General features: G+C 34.4%; 1 protein-coding gene across 2 annotated transcripts; it reads left to right on the forward strand.

Annotated features, from left to right (window-relative positions):
• The first annotated feature begins 224 nt into the window (after positions 1-224).
• On the forward strand, positions 225-18,048 carry LOC117316430. 2 transcript variants are annotated; one of them, XM_033870997.1, is made up of 8 exons: positions 225-309; positions 1,085-1,311; positions 2,028-2,137; positions 2,972-3,028; positions 3,908-4,018; positions 5,380-5,544; positions 6,432-6,477; positions 11,134-18,048. In XM_033870997.1, the coding sequence occupies exons 2-8, from the start codon at positions 1,116-1,118 to the stop codon at positions 11,142-11,144; spliced, it is 696 nt and encodes a 231-aa protein (XP_033726888.1). In that variant the 5' UTR covers positions 225-309; positions 1,085-1,115; the 3' UTR covers positions 11,145-18,048. The 2 variants fall into 2 exon arrangements, with proteins under 2 accessions (XP_033726888.1, XP_033726887.1); XM_033870996.1 differs by lacking the exon at positions 6,432-6,477.
• The last annotated feature ends 6,871 nt before the right edge of the window (positions 18,049-24,919 follow it).

Below are 24,919 nucleotides of genomic sequence, written 5' to 3' on the forward strand. Positions count from 1 at the left end.
ACGCCGGATGTAGGGGTGTTCTCAAAAACAAATACGTACTTTTCGTGAATTACTCATTTAAAGACAATTCTAATAAATTTTTCACCAAAGCGTATACAAGGCGTGCATTATTTTATTTATAAAATGAAACATACATACTAAACTACTTCTTTTTTTATCAAAAACAAGAAAATTTTAAATCACTTTGTTACCGGAAGCGGAAGTAAAGATGTCAACCTCGTTCAAAAAATGAAAACAGGAAACGCATGTGACTGGTGACAGATCTTTCAGTGTAGACCGTTTTAACGGATATTTTGATGTTTTTTGAAGGTTAGTTATCTCTAAGTCAGTTATTTTTTATTTTTGTAACGTTTAATATCATCAGGTGTATCAGTTTTACACTTAAGTTGATTGCAATATCCCACGAAAAGTGTCCTTTTCTCAGGGTCAATCTAACCGCATTGATAGTTTTAGAAAGCCCAGTAACGTAGAATTTGGATAGGAGCATATGACTATGATCAATCAGTCACATATGATCATGAACATTGAGAGTCCTTCATACAGAGTGGTATAAGAATTACTTTTTTTATGCATTTTGAATGTTTTCCTAGCAACGGGAAAAGATATCTGCAAATAATAAGTTAACATTTTCCACCTAGCTAATGTGCTAATTAATAATCTTCCTAAATATATCCTTAAGAAATTATCATTTAAAAAAAACATGCCTTTTAATATCTGTTTCAAATTTGTTGTAAATATATATGATTATATGTTGATTGCTGAATTTTCGTAAATGCTTTGCTGTGATTCAATAGTGTATTTACATCTGATGTTTTATTGAATATATTATTATATATAATAACATTGGTAAAAGTAAAACAATGAATGAAAGTGAAGTTTACTTTTAAATTTAACTAATTATAATAAATACCAGAAAAGTAAAGTACATAGATGCAACATGTTCAATGTACATGTGAACAAGATGTATTTTGATGATGACAATTTTGATGATAAATTTCTTAAATAAAACCAAATTAACATTTATCAATGCTTTTCAATTAAACATATATGTTATTGTTTCTGCAAAATATTGAATTCTTTACAGGGAGTACCCCGTGTCATTAAAGTGAGCAATCATGGTAAGACACAACCTTGCACCAACGGTAAACTCTGACTTGATTGAAACACTAGAAAACAGTGATGACGATGGGGAGTTGGATGAAGTTTCTTTGAATTCTGAGTCTACTCATGCAGGAGATCTGCATCTGAAAACATGGCCAACTGTAATAGGAGTGGTTCAACTGTGCAATGGCTTCATTACAGCTATTCTGGGTAAATTGAAACCATGATGTTTCATATTTATTCAGCATCAACACAACCTCAGTATAGTAATGAATGATAAGACATCCAATATATCTATACATATAACTGTTCATTGAAGATTTGTAAAATTACCAACAAATGCATTTCTTTGGTCTATACATTTTAGTCCCTGGCACCTGATTTTAATCAGTGGTCACTTGCATTGTTGGTGTGGATAAATATATTAAAAAAAATTATAACCCAGATTATGACTTGACTGATGTAATTATTAATCATCATGTCTGTAATATATAAACCCTCTGTCAATATGTCTGTCAGCCCTGGCCTCTGTTAATACTGTCAGTTGTATATGTCCATCAGCCCCCTGTCAATTGTCTGTCAATTGCAACCTTCTGTCGATTATCTGTCAATCTGCTTTCAATTGTATGTCAGCCCTTTGTCAATCTTCTTTCAACTGGCTTTCATATCGCCGTCTGTCAATCCTCTGTCAATGGTCTGTCAGCCCTCTGTCAATTTTTTCTGTCAATTGTCTGTCAGCCCTCTGTTAATTTTCTGTCAATGGTCTGTCATGATCAGCCCTCTGTCAATCTTGTCAACTGTCCGTCAGTCTGGTGTCAATAACCTATCAATTCTGTCCTTCAATCTTCTGTCAGTCCTCTGTCTATCCTCAGTGAACACTTTCTCAGACCCCTTTAAATTATCTGTCAATTTTATGTGGTTTACAGGCACATTGGAGCTGTTTGTTATCCCCCTCATTGAGTATCCTGATTCACCAGTACACCTTCACCTAGGCAAGGACAACTGCTATGGAGCTGGACTACTGGCAGGATTTTTTGTTAGTAATTATGCTTCAAAAACTTTGAATACCTTGAAAATGTTCACATTAGTTAACTGGTCGATTCAGACGGTTATTGATATAGTTTAAATTTGGGAACATTTTAGCTGCTGCTGCACTGGTCCATGAGTCATAACGCTCCAAAAGAAGAAAACAACACAGATCTCTAGCTATCTGTCAAATTCTATGCATGCCCACTGAACTATTTGAGTCCATATTGCTACTTTGAGCCAGAAATTATGTGTTGACCAGGGCATCCAGTAGATTTTTGTTTCTCCAAAATCAGATTTGATTCTTGAGTTTGAAGTAGCATGTCTATTTGACACGTTTTGACCCTTCATATTTCTCAGAAAAGGTTGACTTCTGAAATTGCTAGTAAAAAGTCAAGGGTCAACTGGATTCCCTGTTGACTCATTGGGTTATTTTGGGATTGCTATAAATAGTACAGTACTACTCTTACTTATATAAAAACAGTTAAAAGTACAAGAACCACTTGTTTATTGAATAGCAAATTAAACCAGACGTCAAGTGTGTTCAACACTTTCACTGAGAATTGAATGCTAGAAACCGAAGTTTTTTGGAAATGTTTAACAAGATGTTATACCTGACATTATTATTTCTGGCCATGATGATGTGTATTGCAGTTTAATATTTGTTCATGGAAATATTAAAAAACTATTTGCTCTAATGATCAGTACCGATATAAAAATATAACAACAAATTATATGATAAAATTATCAATACTATTCAGTTGGTGTTAAGGTTTGGTTAAATTTATTTTCCTCCTTGACAATTTTGACATATTTTTAGGTGTTCTCTGATGATTTGTTTTAGATGATATTAACAGGAAGTGCGGCTATTAGATCATCCATTAGTCGGCGTCCTACCTCTGTAAGTATATGCCACTTAATGCAAGCAATACAGGCCCTCTTGTCCTCTTGTTAGATACGTCAAGTAGGGCCTCAAAGTGGATATTTTTACCAGGTGGCCTATTTGGCTAACAAGTCATACAATTGGAAAAGTTAGTCGCATGACGAAGTTGTCTTACATTTAAAAAACAATCTTTTAATTCTTTATAACATCTCTCTGTAACTTTTTCGATTTTGAACATCATTTTAGGATTGACGACAACCTTTGAAAGATTAACCAAATCGCAAATTTACACAATTTTTTAGTGGCCATGCAGGCGTCTTATCGGTCGATAACTGGTCGCCAATGGTGAATTAATGGCGCCATGGCATGGTCACTAAAATAGGCGTCATTTTGAGCCCTGTATGTTATACCAGAAGCTTGCACCTCAAATGGAAGTATGATGTTATAGTAAATGGTGTTTAGTTGTCAGTGTTTTGTCTTGAGATCTCCTCTCCCACTTTTATACCAGTCAGATCAAAAACCCTTACTATAATAATTTTGATATAAATGTAGTTTTGTTTTTCTGAGCCATATTTTTGAAAGATTTCAAAATTTTTAATCTTGGCTTGAGATCTCCTTTATCTAATTTTAGTAGATCTCTTTAGAATTTGAGAAGCTTTAATTTGTAATCAGCATATCTTGAATGGAAAAATGATTAAATCATTTTTGGAAAGAAAAAATGCCTGTTTTGACAATATTTAACTCAAGATCTAGAGGTATTTTAACTTAATTTGCCTTTGAATTAATCTACAGACACATTGTATTCCATATCTTCATATCAACCAGGGACTTTCTCCCTAATAATATCCGAAAACAGATTATTTTTTGTTAAAATTCTATATTTTTACCTTTGAACAGGTAAGAAAGTTTTTTAACTTGACGTTATTCACCCTGGTACTTTATATGGCAATCACAGTCTTACTTATTCTTGGCTACGCCCTGGATTGGACGAAACATGACCAGTACAAGGTCAGTATTTTTTAAACACGACCAGTATCAAAGATGGTAAGTGAATTGTAAAAATCAATTGTCACCAGTAATATACAATTATTGCCTTTTTGTAAGGTCCATATTATACAATTATAGGATATGGATGAGGTTAATACCATGATTTATCAACTCTAGTGATCTGATTATCATATTTTTAGGGTTGATAAATGCCAGTGTTAATAGATATTCAACAATTATTTTACTATGGTGTGACTCGGATTTCAGATTTATGTTCTCATTCAGTCACACTTATAGTGTGAAACAAGAGGTCATTTTACAAAGCTGATCTATAATTAAACGGACCAGGTTGCTTTACATACGATAATTAAGGTTGCTGCAAAACATTCTAATAAACAAAATTAATCAATCATGTACTAATTATGCAAATGTGAGTTCATCTGTCTCTAGAAATCTAGTAAATATACCTGTATGCAAGCAGAAAGCATTATGACATCAATCCAGGATCTTTATCTTTAATAAAACAGGTGATTAATTGTAATGCTTTTCTTGGAAACCTAGATTGTCAGGAATTATACTTGTGTAAAAGACATAGCCCCAGAAGCATTATCTGAATATGGGATAAATTAGGTTGTTGTAATACAATGGTTTAATGTATAACAATGTAACAGTGGATATGTATGTGCTTTGTGTTTTTGTCTTGATCCCTGGGGGCCACGGTGGCCGAGTGATTAAGGTGTCCCGGCACTTTATCACTAGCCCTCCACCTCTGGGTTGCGAGTTCGAAACCTACGTGGGGCAGTTGCCAGGTACTGACCGTAGGCCGGTGGTTTTTCTCCGGGTACTCTGGCTTTCCTCCACCTCCAAACCTGGCACGTCCTTAAATGACCCTGGCTGTTAATAGGACGTTAAACAAAACAAACAAACAAACAAATTGATTCCTGCACTATTGAATATCAATTTGTAATAAGATTGCCTCTGTTGTTTTTCCTTTCTTATTTATTTTACTGTTGAGATTCATTAAGAAAAAAATGGTATAAAAACATGCAGGTAATTATAAATATTCAACATCTCATACAAGTGAAACTTTAATTAAAATTGAAGTTGACAGTAACATATTGTCTGTTATCGTGACAATCAGAAGTTCAGGTCTTTGTCTGTTTTATCCAATGAAAATCCAGATTATTTGAAGTCATCCAATGAAAATCTAGATTATTTGAAGTCATCCAGATGAAAATCCAGATTATTTGAAGTCATCAGATGGAAATCCAGATTATTTGAAGTCATCCAATGAAAATCCAGATTGATTGAAGTCATCCAATGAAAATCCAGATTATTTGAAGTCCTATAATAAATGGTTTTATTGACTTGTGTACTTGTAGGCAGACAGTAAGGTATATGAAGTACATATATTTGTCACCATCAGCACAGTGCTGGGGTTCCTCTTCTGCATAGCAGCCTTCATCCAATACTATGAGATTGTTTTCTTTGGCCATTTCCAATTGTGTCGACGCTGGATATTGTGTTTGTGTCCGAGTCTGGCTGAGGTAAGTTAAGCTTTGTGGTCACCTTATCTGGCCTAGGTGAGTACAGATCTACCAAGTATTTACTGAATCCACAAGTCTAGAATATGTAAAATGTTTGCATATGTTCACTGTACACATATATAGTGTAACCCAGGGAATGTATACATGTGTTTGTATGTCAAAGTCTAGCCGAAGTAAACGTGTACATATGTTTTTCAGTGTGAATGTAAATAGACTTTGGTATATCCCAACCAGTGTAGGTTTTGAGTGTGATGTTTCGGGGACTACACTGTCACTTTCATCAGACAATTGACCAGTAATAGACTTTGGTATATATATCCCAACCAGTGTAGGATTTGAGTGTGATATTTTGGCGACTACACTGTCACCTTCATCAGACAATTGACCGGTAATAGACTTTGGTATATCACAACCAGTGTATGATATGAGTATGATGTTTTGATGACTACATTGTCACCTTCATCAGACAAATGACTTGTGCAGTTTTGTTTTTTTTGTTTTTGTTTTTGTTTAACGTCCTATTAACAGCCAGGTCCCAATTTGTACACTGTGGAGTCTAAGAAAAAGACCTGTCAATCTGTTTACAATCTTGTACACATAACACCAAAGTGTTCATTGCTGCTAACTAAATGGTCATTTGTCTGATGAAGGTGACAGTGTAATCACTAAAATGTAATGCTCAAATCATACACAGGTTGTGATATATACCAAAGTCTATTTACATGCATAAATGTTTTTAAAATTCCAATTGTTCACCTGTATATTGGTAAATGTGACCTTGAGAGTTTAACCTAGCAAATCAATGTAGGAATACAACATAATGAAAAATGTTTCCATGGTCACTGTTAAACAAGGAGCTATATATTATCTTGATTTTATCTTTGCAGAAATATGATGATAATTCAGATTCAGATAGTCAAGATTGGCCTTTTGGTAAAGATTTTTTTTTACCAATTCCTGTCAAATGCTTTTAATTAAGTCACATACTGTACCTGCAGTTGATTGGCCAGTGCTATATCACTCTGCCATTGTTAAATCTTATATAATACCTGCTTTGAGCTAGAATATCAATCAGATGCTGTCATTCATTCCTTAGCACTTGCAAAGTCAAATTATTCTGGAACTCAGGTCAAACAATACAAGTTTCTCGGCACATGCACTGTAGTTATAAGTCTGATTTACTCTGACATTTTATTGACTTTCTTATTAGTCTCATTTGGTGTTTATTAGCATCAGATTTCCAGCGTGGGTTGCTTACTTCCCTCACATTTTGTTGGACAGAATTCTGATGTTGATTGATTCCAGATGAAGTTAAAAAAATTATGGAAATATCAGAATAATAAAAAAATTATGGAAATATCAGAATAATAAGAAAATTATGGAAATATCAGAATAATAAAAAAATTATGGAAATATCAGAATATAATTTGGACTAAATAGTTTTGTACTATTTAATTCTTACATTAATCACATATAATACAGAGATAAAAGGAAATATTATTTGTTAAAAAAATACAGAAAAATAGAAAATAAAATTCGAGAAAAAATGAGAGTTTTAAAAATAAGAGGGAATGGTTTTCATGTGCATGTAGAGCTTAACTTTATTCTGGGTAATCAGATATTTTTCAACTTTTAATCATACACTGACAATAAACCAACTGGTATACTTTGTATCTCATTGGTTTTGGCAGTTTTGATTTACAGATACTCACAGTTTTTAGGTCATCTGACCCGAAGGGTCAGGATGACCTATAGTCATCATGCTTCCTCCGCCGTGCGTCGTGCGTAAACTTTTCACATTTCAAATTTCTTCTCAAGTTCCACCAGTGGGATTGAGCTGAAACTTGCCTGAAATGATCCTGAGATGGTCCTGACCAAGTGTTGTTATTTTTCGGGTCGGTCCGAAATCCAAGATGGCCGCCATAGCCGCCATTTTGAAAACACACTTTAAACTTCTTCTCATGTTCCACCAGTGCTATTGAGCTGAAACTTGCCAGAAATGATCTTGAGATGGTCCTGACCAAGTGTTGTTATTTTTCGGGTCGGTCTGAAATCCAAGATGGCCGCCATAGCCGCCATCTTGAAAAACACATTTTAAACTTCTTCTCAAGTTCCACCAGTGCTGCTGAGCTGAAACTTGCCTGAAATGATCCTGAGATGGTCCTGACCAAGTGTTGTTATTTTTCGGGTCGGTCCGAAATCCAAGATGGCCACCATAGCCGCCATCTTGAAAAACACATTTTAAACTTCTTCTCAAGTTCCACCAGTGGGATTGGGCTGAAACTTGCCTGAAATGATCCTGAGATGGTCCTGACCAAGTGTTGTTATTTTTCGGGTCGGTCCGAAATCTAAGATGGCCGCCGTAGCCGCCATTTTGAAAACACTTTAAACTTCTTCTCATGTTCCACCAGTGCTATTGAGCTGAAACTTGCCAGAAATGATCTTGAGATGGTCCTGACCAAGAGTTGTTATTTTTCGGGTCGGTCTGAAATCCAAGATGGCCGCCACAGCCGCCATTTTGAAAACACATTTGAAACTACTTCTCAAGTTCCACTGTTGAGATTGAGCTGAAACTTGCCTGAAATGATCCTAGGATGGTCCTGAGGAAGTGTTGTTATTTTTCAGGCCTGTCAGAAATCCAAGATGGCCGCCATGGCAACCATCTTAAAAAAACACATTTTAAACTTCTTCTCAAATTCCACTGGTGCCATTGAGCTGGAAATTGGTGAGGATGTTAAGGAAGGAGAGCCAACAAAGTGTTGATATTTTTCGGCATCGTAGAAAGTTTGACATGGCAGCAACGGTGCCAGAAATGATCCTGAGATGGTCCTGGCCAAGTGTTGTTATTTATTTGGTCAGTCAGAAACCCAAGATGACCACCATAGCCAACAGTGCCTCTAAACCTGCTACAGAGAATGCATACTACAATAATATAAGGGTCTTTAATTTAGAGTCAGATGACCGTTAAGGCCCCTGGGCCTCTTGTTAATATATTACTCGACATCATCAATAATTTTCATAGACAAAATAGATGGTCGTGACATTATCCTGCCAGAACATTTCAGACAACTGTGAACAGATACTTGCACATGTCTGGATTCACACATATGTCCATCAAAATGTTTAAGTGTCTGATACTGTGACTTAGCTAGAGAAATGATGCATTTTAAGATGTTAAAATACTCTCCAACTAAATCAGAGGATTTTTACTTCAAAATCAAACTCAATTTGACCATGAAAGCAACTGGGAACTTTGTATGTGCGATACTTGGACTTTTGTATATGTGATACTGGGACCTTTGTATATGTGATACTGGGACCTTTGTATGTGTGATACTGGGACCTTTGTATGTGTGATAATGGGACCTTTGTATGTGTGATACTGGGACCTTTGTATGTGTGATACTGGGACCTTTGTATATGTGATACTGGGATCTTTGTATATGTGATACTGGGACCTTTGTATGTGTGATACTGAGACCTTTGTATGTGTGATACTGGGACCTTTGTATATGTGATACTGGGATCTTTGTATATGTGATACTGGGACCTTTGTATGTGTGATACTGGGACCTTTGTATATGTGATACTGGGACCTTTGTATATGTGATACTGGGACATTTGTATATGTGATACTGGGACATTTGTATGTGTGATACTGGGATCTTTGTATGTGTGATACTGGGACCTTTGTATGTGTGATACTGGGACCTTTGTATGTGTGATACTGGGACCTTTGTATATGTGATACTGGGACCTTTGTATATGTGATACTGGGATCTTTGTATATGTGATACTGGGACCTTTGTATGTGTGATACTGAGACCTTTGTATGTGTGATACTGGGACCTTTGTATATGTGATACTGGGATCTTTGTATGTGTGATACTGGGACCTTTGTATGTGTGATACTGAGACCTTTGTATGTGTGATACTGGGACCTTTGTATATGTGATACTGGGACCTTTGTATATGTGATACTGGGACCTTTGTATATGTGATACTGGGACCTTTGTATGCGAGTTTTCTATAGAGACAGATCTAGCCAAGCCGGAATCCATTGGAGGTTAGGGTATGATATTCTGGTTCTGGAGTCTAAGGGCTTTAACAGATAATATGAGTTGGAATCCCTCCCTCCATGATTAGTCTAATGTAATAGTGACCCTTTAAGTACTCGCTGGAATGTACTGGTTCTAATGGGTGACCAAAGAGTTTATAAGTGACTTCATGTTTGTGTCTTTTATGGCTGATATGCATGGCTTCGTGTAAGCTACTGGGACCTTTGTATGTAAGCTACTGGGACTTACTTTCGAGTCCCGGATATGGAAACTCTTTTCAATTCCCTGGATTCGAAAGTACAATTTAGCTATTTGAAAGAAATTGATCTATTCTATAGACTTTGATGTCCTTTTACCTTACTCTCTTTGACCCCGTGTATACATGTATATCACAAAGTTCACATAATCTATTCATTATTTTTTTTTTATTTACAATTTTAACCAACTTTTTATCATAATGATCTAAATATACAATACAAATGCTTTTAAAAATGACCATTTTTATCTTATTTTTAACTCAAAAAGCATAAAACAATAGTATATTGTTTGGCCCTAAATGAACCTAGTTGTCGATGGGCCGTAAAACCTAAACAAACAAACAAATTACTGGGACTTTTATGTCAGCTACTGGGACCTTTGTTAATTACTGGGACCTTTGTTAGCGACAGGGACCTTTCTTTGTCAGCTACTGTGAGCTTTCGTTGTTAGCTTCTAGGACTTTTCGTCATTTAGTCAGAATTATTTAACACCTGATGTAGAGGCTATGTTTAACTGACATCATTCTTGTTTACCCAATGCTTGTATCCCTGCACTAAGATTATACAGCATCATTTAATTCTAAAACCTGAACACTCCCAATGTTATAGGATACTTGTACATTGTATACATATATGATATTTTGAATTTAATTCTACATTCTAGTTGAATATTTTCCTGAACGTAAATTAATCCACTGAGTAGAAAATCACTTAACTTTGATGTTGATACATTGGAATCTTGTCTATTGTAAATTAAATTGTTCTTGGTACATAAATGAAGCTATTCTGTCAGTCGATTGAAAGTCATGTAACAGAATGCATACATATATGTACACATCAATAAAGCCAGTCTACAGTTGTCTGGGGAAGTCTTTAAAGATTTATGGATGTGGGTAGCAAAGCAAACATACAATATGGAGTTATAGCTCGTTGTGGAATGACATTTCCATATTATCATAGTACAGTTGATCCAATTATTTAGAATATCTTGTATTATATATTCTATTTATGGTAGTATTTGTCCATTTCCCATTTCTTTCTAACAGTGTATCAATATTGAGAAATAATGTCCAACATTTAATCATACATTTTGTTATATTCATACATACATACATGTATAACTGATAAGTAAAACCTACAGGCTTTGATCATCAAAGGAATTTTAAGTTAATACAACAGAATCAATATTTACTTCATAAGGTAAATTTAAAGATATATGACAGAAAATGTTAGTCTTTCATTGTAACTAAGCCTTGTGTTTATATTTCCCTAAGGTGCCAGCTAGGTATCGAAGTCCGTCACATGAGGGACTTCTTGAAGGCAATTCCAGTATGCCAGTCTGAATGAGTGCTGGGAGTGGTGAAAGACAGAAGAAAAGAAAACTTGTGTATGGAGGATGAAACACTCCTGGACGAAGAGAAACACTTGTGCATGGAGACAGAAGATTTAATACATTATAGTAAACTATGTTAACGATGAACTCTATAGAGGAGGTATATGTTTATTGTATGAAAATCACTGCAGTAAAACACTTTAACAAACCCTGTCACCTAATCACCAAACCAGAAAATAATACTTCGAGAATCAATGTAATTAAAATCTAGATGGTCATTCTCACTACGTATACGTTACATGAACATCTATCAACATCCCATAAGGGGTCACGTTGGGGTGACCTTTTCGATTAGCCAATCAAATGACTACTTCCCGAATCTTGGAAGTGAATTTTACATGTGCGAATTAGCATGACTAGAGTGCATAACTTGCATAATCGGTCAATTTGTTTCACGTCATTTCGTCCCATGAAGCATATGTAGCTATATACAAGCTGTTCCTAAATAGTTTGCTTCAGATGCAATTTGTGACGAAATGGTTTGCTTTGATGACATCGACAAATTGTCAATTCGCCCTGAGAGTGAAATACACACATCTCAAAGGTCATCAGAACGTGACCCCTTATGGGATGTTGTTAGATGTTCATGTAACGTAGTGAGAATGACCATCTAGATTTTAATTAGATTGTTTCAGAATATGCATATTTTTGTATAGACTGCGTTATAAATTGGTGTGTTTTGTTTTGGCGCTTTCATGCGGAATTTAACCACAGCCAAAATACATGTACAGTCAAATTTCCTTACCTGGAGCTCTGATTACTCAAAGACTTGGCTTAACTTGAGGTAAAAATTCAGTTCCGACAGTTAAAAGTCTACATGATTTATAAAATATACAGGGTTACATGGATCCATCTGTCTTTAAGATAACAAAGATTGATTGTATCCCAATTTATGCGAGGTGATTTATGCATTTTACTTACATGTAAGATGCATCTAGGGTGTTAACAGAGTTCATATCCATATTATCGGGAAGACTTTGTCATTAAGGAACTAATCACCAGATCATTCTCAAAACTTATGAAGATGATTTTGGGGAAATATTTAAAAATTTACAGAAAAATCTGAGTTTTTGTTTTATCTGTAGATGATAATTTGAATCTCTATAGATAATCGTTTTAGTTTTGAATTTTTAGTATTTTTGAAAATGTTATAAGGGCTATTCCATTAAGATATATACCTGACCCCAGGACTCCACATTAAATCACTTCTATACATGGTTGGATTACCTTCCTATTACTTAAGAAATAATTAACGATGATTTGTGTATTGTTGCTTGATATACAATGAGGATGAGGATATTTTGCAATTAAATTAATAACGAAGGCCACAGGCCTGAGTTATTAATTAAAATTGCAAAATATCCGAGTCAAAGTTGATTATTTCCATTCTACCATGTACTGTTTAGCTCCGAGATCTACCTCTTTCTAATAGAAAAACGGCAAAGAAACCCCGGAAAAACCTTGTAATTTATTTCCTGAGTATTGCATTATTTTGTTGATAAAATATACATGTCTTTACAGGCAATACAGTACTACAATCAAGAACATCTATCATATGGCATTGATTTGGAAAATTAAAAAAAAGGATGAAAAAATAAATAAAAGCGGCATACGTAGGATTCGAACTCGTGTCGTGATAAAAAGCTAAGAAGAGACTAACCCATTAGCCCACTTGGCTACAGTACCCGTAATATGAATGGGTGAATATTAGATACATAACATTGTAACAGCCGTGACTCACGAGCGTGTATTACTGACACGAGTGTGTATTACTGGCAAATAATACATGGTTTTCAACCAATCAAAACTGACGTTGCATAGCAAACATGGTAGAATTCTATATAATTTATTAAATAAATTCTATATAGGTGGTACCCCTTAACCAAACATGGAGTACTGGGGTGCGATATACGTAGATGTTTTACTGGAAAAGCCCTAATAGGATGTGTTTATTCATAACCTAAATCAGGTGGTATCATCATTTATCTTCAGTAGTTTTGTAATCAGTGAATTACTTTAAAAATAATTTGTTCTGATTCTTGAGGTTTGAAAAAGTTTTGAATTTTTTAATCAGTCGTTAATGAACATGTTGTTCCGATATGTAAGACTTGGTGTTAGAAGGTCTTAAACTGATGTTAAGAGACCAAAACCATACTTTGAGATTATATACATAAGCTTATTCCAATTTTGAGTAATCATGGCTAAAATAAAATGTAGAGAGAGAAAGAAAGAGAGGGAAAAGAGAGGACATAAAGAGGAGAGAGAGAAGGAAAAAGAGAAAAGAGAGAAAGAAAGATTGGATGTACTTGATGTTTTTGTGTAGTCTTATTTATTGAATATAAAAAAAACCTGTATTTGATTTCTTCTGGAATTAGTGTTTTGAGAGATATGTTTGCTTGGTGGGTTTTGCTCCATGAACTGCCAGCGTCATTTTGAGGCAGAGTATCCTTGTAGTAGTTGGTGACTACCTCACTGAACAACATGCGGGAGGCCAGTTGCATGCCATCCGGAGCAATAGGGGTAAAGTGTCTCTTCCAAGGACACATCCTTTACACCACACACCGGTCCGTTTCTCATGGTCAGCTTCCCGAGAAACAAACTGACATGGTTAGGGATCATTGAACCCACCCATCATCCAAGATTATGTGGCTGGCGGTCTAACCAATCATACTATTGTGGCCCCTGTGATTTGATAATTTGATAATGTGGGCATTATATTATATGTAGTTTTTTCATCAGTGAGTAAAGTGAAATTTCACTTAGTTAAAATATGAACAATTTATTAAAGAAAATTAATTGTACTAAAATGTGTAAAAGAATTAGGTACTAAAAGTGATTTCTAAAACAAGTATGGTAAGTGATTAAAAATAATATGAACTAATAAGAAATATATAAATTTGAAAGTTGAAATATTTCAATTATAGTTTCTACTCATGTACATTTTGTATTTATGCATCCATGTACAGTTTATACTATATAGACGTATTTGTATATTTTAAGTTGTTTTGTATGAATCACTCAGCTGGAACCTTATCTGTTAAGAAAGCCATAGAATATATGACAGCATTATCAATAAGTACAGTTAGTAAATTGAATTTTGAAATAATTTTATGGTGTGTGAAAAAAAGTGAATGCTTAATACTGTTAATAATGAATTGAAATACATTGTATGTTCAAACTGTGTCTTGCATAAATTATATATGCCGATTTGCATAGATAAAAAAGTATTTAACAGATGAAAAAATAACAATGGTTAAAGAATACAAAAATGATATTAATTTTATGAATTATTGTATTTTTGACAAAAGTGATATATACTTCTTGAGGTTGTAATTTTGATGGTAAAGTCATAAACAATCGATATAGTCATCCAGCCTCATTTTGTAGTGAATATCAAACTTCATGTTTAATGTACCCAGTGCGTTCAAATAGTTAGACAATGGGGTGACGGCAGGCCTTGTAGTCACAAGTTCTTGTTGAAATGCATGCTTTTATTCTAATCGCCTTTTGTCCATCGTCGTCTGTCTGTAAACAATTTACATTTTAATCAATGAAATTTGGCAGGAAGCTTCTATGGCTAAAGGTCAACCGAAATTGTGAATTATATGTTCCCCACTCCCAAGGGGTTTGAGGGGCGGGGCCAAAAATCTTCTTCTCTGCTCTCAGATATGGTGGAATCAAACACTGTTCATAGATGGAAGGGTCTTGAGGTGCTTTACCAAAATTTTGAATTTCATGACCTTGGTGTCTCACGTTTGCCCCTGGGGAGGGGATAAACTATAGTTTATAAAGGAAAATCACATCAGGTGACCATCAAGGCCCATGGGCCTCTTGTTTATTTTCCGTGATCTTTTTTTGCCTTACCTGCAATGAAGTCACAAAGCAAGACTATGGCGTTACTTTTCGTGTGACGGTGATAATGTCATCATGGTTTTGTGTTAAGATCTGTTACTCCAAAAATACAAGTCCAACTTTAACCAATTTGGTATATAGATATATCGCATAGTGGCCATCACAAAACACCTTTTATTTATTGAATGTCACCCAGAATTAATGGTCCAGTGGAAATTAAATGAGGGATGCTGGGAATCGGAACTATAACATTTTGTTTCATTAAAAGTAGATGCATCAAAGTTACCAACAAACCTGAGATACAGTTCCATTGTAGTATGGACATCTCAACACATCCTACAGATTACATGAGATTTATTTTTGTGCTGTGTTTTTGGATTAGAAACCTTGGATTTTGAGAAATCTATATAAAATTGCTTCTCCAATTAATTTACAAAGAAGTTTATAGCCAAATTGAAATGAATTTTTATGTCAGATGTATTTTTTCTCTCTATTGAGAAAATGTGATTTTTGGAGTAAAATAACACATTTTTGTGAATTGGCCACTTAGTGAAACTTGATATTTTTTTTGCGATGAATCATATCAAGTGAAAATTTTTTGGTTTAGGAGAAACAAAACTGAAATTTTAGTGAATTGTTGTTCGATTAAAACTTAGTCTAACATAATGGGACAGGCGATACAGATAATTATGTGTAATTCTTGTTAGTAATAATATCTTCAAATAAATCAAAATTGATTGTGAAACAGTGGAGAATTGGAAGTAAGAAAATGGCAATAAATGACTGTAATGTCTGTGGTTCATGATAACAATCACCGTGTGTTGATCTGTTAAGTGTAGAGGAATATGTGGGAAGGTTGTCGAGAGAGTGGATGAATGTTTGTTTTTATTAACTCCTGTTTTATATTGATTAGTTATAACCATTTATACAAATATACATGATTATCCTTCATGCTTTGTGTACAGAACATAATGAGAGATGCCCAATTAAATGCTAATTATTAAGCTTCGTACAATACTCGTCACATGATGTATAGTGCCAGTACTCATATGTAAATGTATTGTGTAAATATATTGTGTAAATGTATTACACTTCACATTTAATGCTTCCATTGCAACTATTTAAAGTTTATATGTACTGTTGATGCTTGAGCTTGTTGCGATTAATTCTTTCTGTTTATATTAATTAATTGCCCTTCATACCTTCGTATCCATGCTCAAGTGCAGGGCCCCACTGAACAACCCTCTGACCTTGGAACTGATGTGGGTCATTTTTTTGTTTTGTTTAATCTCCTATTTAAAGTTTACTGTGCTTTGCGGTAAGCTCACTGCCCTAATGAAAAGGAAATACTGAAAAAATATTCGGAGGGAGTATGGTACTTCCATGTACAAAAATATTCAACCATTTGTCAGTTATAAAACTTTTGATGTATAGTTTGTTTGGGTTTTACGGCCCATGAAAAGCTGGGTCATTTAAATGTATAGCATTTGTAAACGATGAAATAAACCTAATTAGTGATGGTATATTGTGAATTACATATCTAGTGTATTCTCACCAAGAATCAGTCTTGTAGTAATAGATTAAATTTGAAGAAACTCGCAGGGACGGATATACACGCAGAGGGGTTGACCAGTAGATTTGATCTATTTTCGATAAATCCCATTTTCACCAATTTCTTGCTCTTTTTCTCAAATAATAATTTCTGATAGATATAGTTTTGATTTAGAAATATCATATTAGACTATGGGCACCTTCTTAAGTTTGAAAGAGATTATGATATAGGGCATTTTTATTTAATCATCTACACATTTTTTAGTCAATATTAATGCTTCATCCAGAAATAGAAACTACTAGCAATATTGAACACAACAAACACATCAATATTCCTCTATTGCCAGTAACAGATCTGTTAATGAGAAGGAATATACATTCATATTCCTGAATTTTAGGTGCTGACCGCAGACCAGTGTTTATTCTCCGGGTACTCCGGCTTTCCTCCACCTCCAAAACCTGGCATGTCCTTAAATGATCCTGGCTGTTAATAGGACGTTAAACAAAACAAGCGAAAACCAATCCTGAGTTTTAAAGAATTATTGAAATAATTAGATATTGATTTGGGGTGTGTTTCCCATTTCCTCATTACTGGTAATTATTTGTTTTGTTTGAAAATGTTACTTTGAAATATATGGATGCTGTAAATAACTAGTCATACTGAAAATATTGTTCTCTGTAAGGGAGGATTCATTAGAACAAATTTGTCAACGATCAAGCAATGCAAAATGTTTTTCCTATTTATTGAACTTGTTAGAAATAATCCATGGAGTAAGATCTTTTAATGATTCAAATGTCCACATTTCAAAAATACTGAATTTTATTTTGCTGCGAATCTTACAGTTGTAGTTTACTTAAATTACATTTGTTGTATTAAAATGGATTAACGTGAATCCACAAAGATGAAGAGTTGATAAAGGACCTATTTAGTTTTGTCAGAGACTAATCATCTGCATACTCCCTGTTTTATTATGAAAGATTCAAGTGATTCCTTTATCAAAACAGAACATAAATTGACCAAAACATTGTACTGCACATGTAGTTTTGATTTATAATAAATCATAGAACTTTGAACTAGAAACATTTTTCAAGAGTTTCTGAAGAAGGAAGCTGTAAATTAAAATACAAGAAATTTTGTCGATACATGTACTGGAATTATTCATTTTTGAAAATCTAAAATGGGATTCAAAACAAGAACAAATAAGCAAACTAGTTTTTTGCATTTGACTGAAAAAAGTTCGACTTTTGATGGTGTTCTGTCTAATGACCACTAGTTGACATTTATGACATAAGTGCTAATTTTATGACCACTAAAGTGCTTTGTAGGAGTGAGTTGGTTGAATACCATTGTGTATGACAACATATTATGACAAATAAAGAATAAAGTAAGTTGGATTTTGTTTTGTGGTTTATCAGCTCAACTGGTCGAAAAGACCAAGGTATAATCTTGTACTAAACAGTCTGTCGCTCATCCATTATCAACAATTTCTTCAACCATCTTGGCCACTGATTGGAATGTATGTTATTTTGACTGGGAGCATCTCTAGTCAACACTACTGCACACCAGTTTCATTAAATTTGCAGTAAAATTTCATGAAACGTACATTAAAAACAAATGTATGCATTAAAATGGTCATTAATTCATGAAACCAAAAAAGTAATGCATCATATCTTGAGCATTAATTTTGCATTAAAACTTAACTGATTAAGCTGAAACCTGATTAAATATGCATTAATTTTATTCACATTAACACCATAAAATTCAAATGCATTAATTTTCTGCTCACCTTCAAATTAATACAATTGTAACCATCATTAATTTTTTTTTTAATATACATTAAAATCATGCGCAAATAAATGCCTGCATTAAAAAAATTAATGCACATAATATATAAGGTTAAACATGAAATACTTTCCAGAAAACAAATTTTATACCTTTTTAATGTGCATTACTTTTGTGAAATAAACATGTTTGGATATTGATGCACATTAAAATTACTTTGACAAATAATGTTAATAAATGTTATTTTTTAATATGCATTAATTATGATTATATTTGTACATGTACATTTTAATGTATATTAAAAGAAGAATGAAAAATACTTGTATAATCATATCGCACATCACTGAAGTTGGTAAATGTTTTTTGTTTGAATTTGGCATTGCTGGTCTGATTTGTTTGTTTGTTTATGTTTTACGCCCCATCTACAACTAAGGTCATTTAGGGCCAAACAATATACTATTGTTTTTTTTATTTTTAACGTTAAAAACAGATAAAATTTGTCATTTTTAAAAGCATTCGTATTGTATATTTAGATCATTATGATAAAAAAAGTAAAAAATATAAATTCACGTATGTCCGAATAGATTATGTGAACCTTGTGATATAAATAGAATGTCAAAGGGAGTAACGTTAAAGACATCAGAGTCTATAGAATAGATCGATTTCTATCAGGTAGCTAAATATTGTTTTCGAATCCACGGAACTGAAAATGGTTTTCATATCCGGGACTCGAAAGTATTTATCACGAATGTGCTTGAAATCGGAACATTCTATTAAAAAATGCTCCACTGTGAATTGAGCATCACCTGCATAACACACCAGTGGATCCTCTCGTTTCAAAAGGAATGGATGAGTAGGATATGTGTGCCCGGTACGGAGCCGAGAGAGGACGATTTCCTCTCTACGATCCTTCCGACTTGGTGTTGATGTTTTAAGATTCGGTTGTACTTTAAAAAGTTTGTTGCTCGTCTCGAGAGACCAGCGTTGCTGCTGTTTACTCTGGATGGCAGAACTAATTACATGTTTGAAATCAGTGTATGGTATTTTGATATTTGTTTGTTGCAGATTTAAAGCATGTTTTGCTTGGCGGTCAACAAGTTCGTTGCCTTTAATTCCGACATGGCTCGGAATCCAAAGTAATGCTATTTTGCATTTTTTTAAGATACGAGATATTCGTAAAACAAGGTTTTGTATGAGTATATTCTTTGGATCTCATAATTGTAAATTCTGAAGGACAGCTAGATAGAGAGTCGGAACAAATGATTGCCTTTCTAATGCGTTGTTCATCGATATGGTCGAGGGCCAAATCGATGGCACATGCTTCCGCAGTGAAAATAAAGGCACCATCTGGTAAGCGGATCGAAGAGCAATGGTGATCCGTGTAGCATGCTGCGGATACCTTTTCTCCATCTTTTGAGCCATCAGTGTAGATCTTAACGTGATCGGGAAAATCTTTAATGCATTCCCGAAAGGAGGATTTGTGTTCTTCGGGTTTGGCGGTACATCCGATACGGTGAACTCGCCTATGTTGTCTAAGCTTATGTTAAGTTCATGAAGAAAATTCGAAATTCTAATGCCAAATGTTGGTAAGAGTTTTTGGCGCAAGAGCATTTCACAGTCCGCACCCCAGTCAGTATGGGATAGAACGCGTAAAATATTCATTGCCTTTGAGCACTTATCCTTTAGGTGTTTAATATGTGGAACAAAGGAGAGTTTTAAATCGAAAATTAGTCCGAGGAATTTGGTCTCCTCGACAACAATTTTGCTTCCATTCAATGTTAGGTCGGGATCATTATGTGGTTTTTGTTTTTGGCAGAAGTGCATGCATACAGTTTTTGATCTGGAAAATTTGAAGCCGTTTTCATCTACCCATGTTTATAGTTTGCCCAAACATTGTTGAAGTTGTCGTTCTATCGTGTGCATGTTCTTCGATCTATAGCAGATCAAGAAGTCATCAACGAATAGAGATCCTTCAGTTGACTTACCAAGACATTTAGTTATACTGTAGGATATGTGTGTCCGGTACGGAGCCGAGAGAGGACTATTTCCTCTCTACGATCCTTCCGACTTGGTGTTGATGCTTTAAGTTTCGGTTGTACTTTAAAAAGTTTGTTGCTCGTCTCGAGAGACCAGCGTTGCTGCCATTTACTCTGAATGGCAGAACTAATTACAGGTTTGAAATCAGTGTATGGTGGTCTGATATTTAAATATTATTACATGTACAATCAACATGTAGTATAACAATGGTTTTGGAAAATTTTCACAATAAAAAAGGATTGTTTCAATTCATCACTGATGATCATTTCTAGTAATCTTTAATTTGTTGTTGCTATTTATTGTGAAAATCCATATATATGTGGATCAACATTAGTGCTAACAGATTCAAGAAAAGACTAACAGAAACATTTGGAGATATTCTAAAGAGGATTCGATAGAAATTTTTCCTGATTATAATAGCAGTTACATTTTATTGCAGGAAGCAGAACGACAGGATGCATATGGAACTTAAATAATATTTTCTGGGTTATTTTTGTTTGCAAGCCTGGCCTTTGGACAAGCAAAAAGCGGACAATTGTAAATGAGTACACAATCACCAATCTTATATAAATGGCATTAAATGTGATTGCCAGATTCACTGCATTTGTTTCATACAATTTTTGGCAATAGCAGAAATAATTGAAAATAACACAAAAAAATAATTTTGTTATGCGTTTTGGAGCCTTGACGTCATTCATTGCATTGGTGTCAACCAATAATATTGATAAGATTTCTCCAAATTTAAAGGTGTTATTACATACAAATACCTGTACAAGGTAATATGCATTATGTTAACAACAAACTGTGTCATGGTTGTATATCTATACACATACATGTATGCATCAAAAATGTTCATTGAAATAAATTGTACACTACTGCACAAGTTATACCCTAATGTTATAATTACCTGGCAACCTGATTGTCCAGTATCAGGCAATTTATTTGTCAAAGAAAGCTGATTTGTGCAAATTGAGAAACCAAAGTTTGTCATCTTCAACAGCCGTGACCAATGGATGAGATAAACAACTTATCAAAATGTAAGACTGCCTTTTTGTTTTCAAAGGATAATCTGTATACCACATTTTCAAGTCCCGGTTGTACTCTGTTGACTCAAACCATTCTACAAAGGCAAGTTTTGAGCAACAGTTATGCTCAATGAAGAATTTTATGTGACCAAAACGAACACATTTTCCTGACATCACTTTTTATTGTGGTGGTCCTCGTCCTAATTCCACACATATAAATGATGACGTGGTTCCATAAAGATATGACAAATCTTTGACTGAACTATTATAAATGCGTTGCCGTCGTGTTATTTCAATGTGCCGATAATATCTCCGAATTAAGCAATTTGCACACGTAATAACTTGGCATTGTTCATGAATTGAGTTCAAGTACCGTTTTCCTGGCTTGAATTCCTTCCTTTGGACTAAGGAATGACATTCGCTCGACTTATCACTACTTGTACCAGCTAAACTACTGATTACGAAATCATCATCCAAGTCAGATTCAACACTAAGCAATGGTGAATTGATCCCATCCTGTGGCATTCTCCCTGATAATTGCATGAAGTTGCACCAATCAAAAATGAGGTATGTTTCCACAGCAGTTGCTTCCGGATAGCGCATATTCATGATCAGTGTCCGTTTGCATAGCCATGAGTTAAAACGTTCTAAGACATACATCCAGGTTCCGTACAATGGTCCAAATTTTCTAATTCCATCAGGTATATGGTGCATGAGATGTGTAGTTATGTTCTGAATAGAAATTGGAAAATCACACTCCAGAAATACTTCATACTGAACTTCACCCCTGATAAGAAAGAAAAGTAAGATACGGACAGCAATCAAATTTTGTGAACAGAAACTGCTTGAAATAATTCATTAAATGTGAAAAATGGTTGAATTCAGCTTGATAAAATCAGGAAAATTAATTGAACAAATGTAAAAATGCATGAAATTTATAGATCTAGAATAAATAAATAAGATAGTAGACTGTCATGTACTTGATAATGTTTGAGGCATTGATTTGCTTCTACAGGTGAGGCATCTTTTCATATAACTATTAAAATATGTTTTTAATTAAAATAGGCTAAAATAAAATACGTTTGCGGCGATTCGTAAGATTGAATTTTAATTTGATAAATGAACAACGAGGAAACTTATTGAAAAAGAATGGATATAGAAAATTTCTAATTGATTAAATTTTGAAAAATAACTTGAATCTGTTTACCGGTAGAGTTTATAGGCCTAGCTATACAGGCCCGTTGGAAGCATGGGGTGATGCAATAATTCCGACGAACATATATGTAAATGCAATTTCACATGTAAAAAATGTCCTTTTCGTAGCAACAGGTCAATATGAATTTGCTTCTGATGGCCCTGCTATATACTGCCCAATGTAAACATGTTAATTACAAATATATGTTTAATCACTAGTCCTATTAATTATAGCTAGATGTTCAGTCAACGATGTTTGATTGCAAAAACAAAAGTGGTTAATGTTCATTATCAGGAGTTATCTACCTTCGTAGCAGGTATCGATTGTGATGTCGTTTGTTTGTGTGTAAAATGAGAAATTAAATCAATTGTGACGTCATACGTTTGTGTGAGAAATAATGTTTTAACATGTTATGATGTCACAATCAGTAACTGCTGCCTTACATTGGAAATATCTTAATGAAAATACAGAATACCGTTTCACTCCTAAGATAAATGTATATTCAATGTGACAATTTCATTAAGATTTCTTTATTTTGTTTTTGCAGAGAATGGTCTTTCAATAGAAGTACTTGGCCAATTCACGGAAAATGACATAAATGACCTTTTTGGAGCCTGTCCATTTATGGACAGGTTTCATTTGAGACGTTTTATACAAAGTTCCAGTTCTACTGATAAGTCAAAGCCTAACATCGTTCAAAACCCATTGCCAGCAGATGAATCCTTAAAAACTAACATTGTTAAACAAACCACTTGTAGATTATCTACTGAAGTTAATTTTGTCAACTGTGACAATGAAAAAGGGTCATCATCAAGCTTTAATTAAAGCATGATTAAAAAAAGAGAAAAAAGAGGCAAGGCATCACAAGCCCAAAAACATTATAATGCGTTAATAAAGGATGCAGCAAATGCAGCTCGTCTGTGGAAGAAAGCTCCGAGAGGAGATATACCCGAAAGAAAGACCTGTTTTTCGAAACGGTTTTCGAACAAGACCCTAGATTTAAACAGAAAAAGAGAGAAGTATGGAAATCGTTAAGTGTCCAACTTAGGAATCGACGCAAGTACATAAATGATATAGAATGTCGAAAAATGGTGAGAAAAGGTGAGAAAAGCAGGCAAATGACTACCCATGAATCCCAACCAGATAATGGAAAAGTCAATTCATCAAATAATCAAAGTGGAAACGGAACAGTATCCCCGGGTGATTCAGTTTGCATAAAGGGCCGCAAAATGGAATAATTGGAAAAGGAAGTTTCCTAAGGAAAAAAACCCGACATATATGGAGAGGTAGTGGTGCGGTCTATATCTAAAATAGATACTAGCGATGTTGAACTTCCAGAGCCTGTAAATGGACTTGCAACCTTCGACGTAAAGCTAGTAAAGAGAGTGATCCTGTGGAAATTGGAAAGACTACAAAAGGAAGTATCTATGAATACATCTAGATCTAGATCTAGATCAAGACTACATCAAAGTCTATACATGAAACGTCACAAGCAGGGTCTGTAGTATTCACATATACATGTCATTGTATAAGCTACATGTGTATTACTGGAGTATTATAATTAATAGTTAAATGTAACGGTCAAGCATCCTTAATATCTTGTACCGGAAGTTATTGTCTGTATACATGTGATCATGTGCAGTGAAATAAATGGAGACCATGCTTATGAAGACCTTGAATGGTGTTTGTGGTTTAATCCAGCTGTCAGAATAAGAATCATGAAGTCATCGGGTGATGACAATACTAAACATTTGGCGACGAGGTTTTTAAAGAACTATACACGATGGCAGCCGCTGTAAATCTAACGGATTTAGGTTGTAGTTGCCAATTTGACACGACAAAAACATCGACTCTGTATTACCGTTGGCAGAAATGGATAAGATCCTACGAGCTGTATGCTACGGGAAAAGGGGTTAATGAAGCCGAACAGAGGAAGGCATTGTTGCTACATTGCGCTGGAATGGCAGTACAGGATATCTACTATACGTTGCCGACATTAAGGGACCCAAACCTAGATCAAGGTGAGACAGTTTACACAGTAACAACAAGAGGCCCAGAGGGCCTGTATCGCTCACCTGGTTTCATGAGATATGAAACAAGAATGATGCTTAAGCATATTTGTCGCTGGTATTGCTATGTCAATATATATCATAAGCATTTTATATGGGTACATGTACATTGGTTTTATTTTAATACTAAAAATGCCAAAAGGTACATTAATCCA

Source organism: Pecten maximus, chromosome 18 (genome assembly GCF_902652985.1).
Source record: "Pecten maximus chromosome 18, xPecMax1.1, whole genome shotgun sequence".
Taxonomy (NCBI): Eukaryota; Metazoa; Mollusca; class Bivalvia; order Pectinida; family Pectinidae; genus Pecten; species Pecten maximus.

Bases quoted from the DNA above. Each gene is read 5' to 3' on its own strand.
- LOC117316430 (XM_033870996.1), top strand. From the start codon at position 1,116: ATGGTAAGACACAACCTTGCACCAACGGTAAACTCTGACTTGATTGAA. The intron at 1,312-2,027 runs GTAAATTGAAAC...TGTGGTTTACAG, and splicing joins CTTCATTACAGCTATTCTGG to GCACATTGGAGCTGTTTGTT. The intron at 3,029-3,907 runs GTAAGTATATGC...ACCTTTGAACAG, and splicing joins TTAGTCGGCGTCCTACCTCT to GTAAGAAAGTTTTTTAACTT.